The sequence below is a fragment of the Penaeus monodon genome, chromosome 32 (genome assembly GCF_015228065.2).
Source record: "Penaeus monodon isolate SGIC_2016 chromosome 32, NSTDA_Pmon_1, whole genome shotgun sequence".
NCBI lineage: Eukaryota > Metazoa > Arthropoda > Malacostraca > Decapoda > Penaeidae > Penaeus > Penaeus monodon.
In genome coordinates this window covers 20,680,342-20,680,641 of record NC_051417.1, presented here as the reverse complement: position 1 = coordinate 20,680,641, position 300 = coordinate 20,680,342, and the positions used below count along the sequence as shown (strand labels likewise).

The following is a 300-nucleotide window of genomic DNA, read 5'->3' as shown; positions in this document are numbered from 1 at the left end:
CCCAACAACAACGAGACGCGAGCCTCGGCCTCACCTCGCGCGGGCACCCTCGCTGCCAGGCCCGTGAGGAAGGCGGAGTTCCTGGCGGTGTCACGGCAGGTGTCGTCGGCGAAGTCCTGCACGGTCCTGCGGCGGCCTGCGCTGCACTTCTGCACCGCCGAGCACACGCGGTACCGGTACTCACCGTGGCACGTCCTGGGTACGGCGGGGAAGGGGGGGGGAGAGTATGGTGAGTGGATCTGTATTTTTTCATACATTTTTGATAGCACATACACGTGTGTGTGTGTGGGTATGTGCATG

At 63.0% G+C, this 300-nt stretch overlaps 1 protein-coding gene across 1 annotated transcript in view; it reads right to left on the bottom strand.

The window, feature by feature from the left end:
- LOC119593592 (A disintegrin and metalloproteinase with thrombospondin motifs adt-1-like) overlaps nt 1-300 on the bottom strand; it is a 60,261-nt gene that overhangs the window by 6,378 nt on the left and 53,583 nt on the right. The window contains exon 16 of the mRNA XM_037942546.1: nt 35-195. Coding sequence (XP_037798474.1) covers nt 35-195 — 161 coding nt within the window. The remainder of the gene's footprint in view (nt 1-34; nt 196-300) is intronic.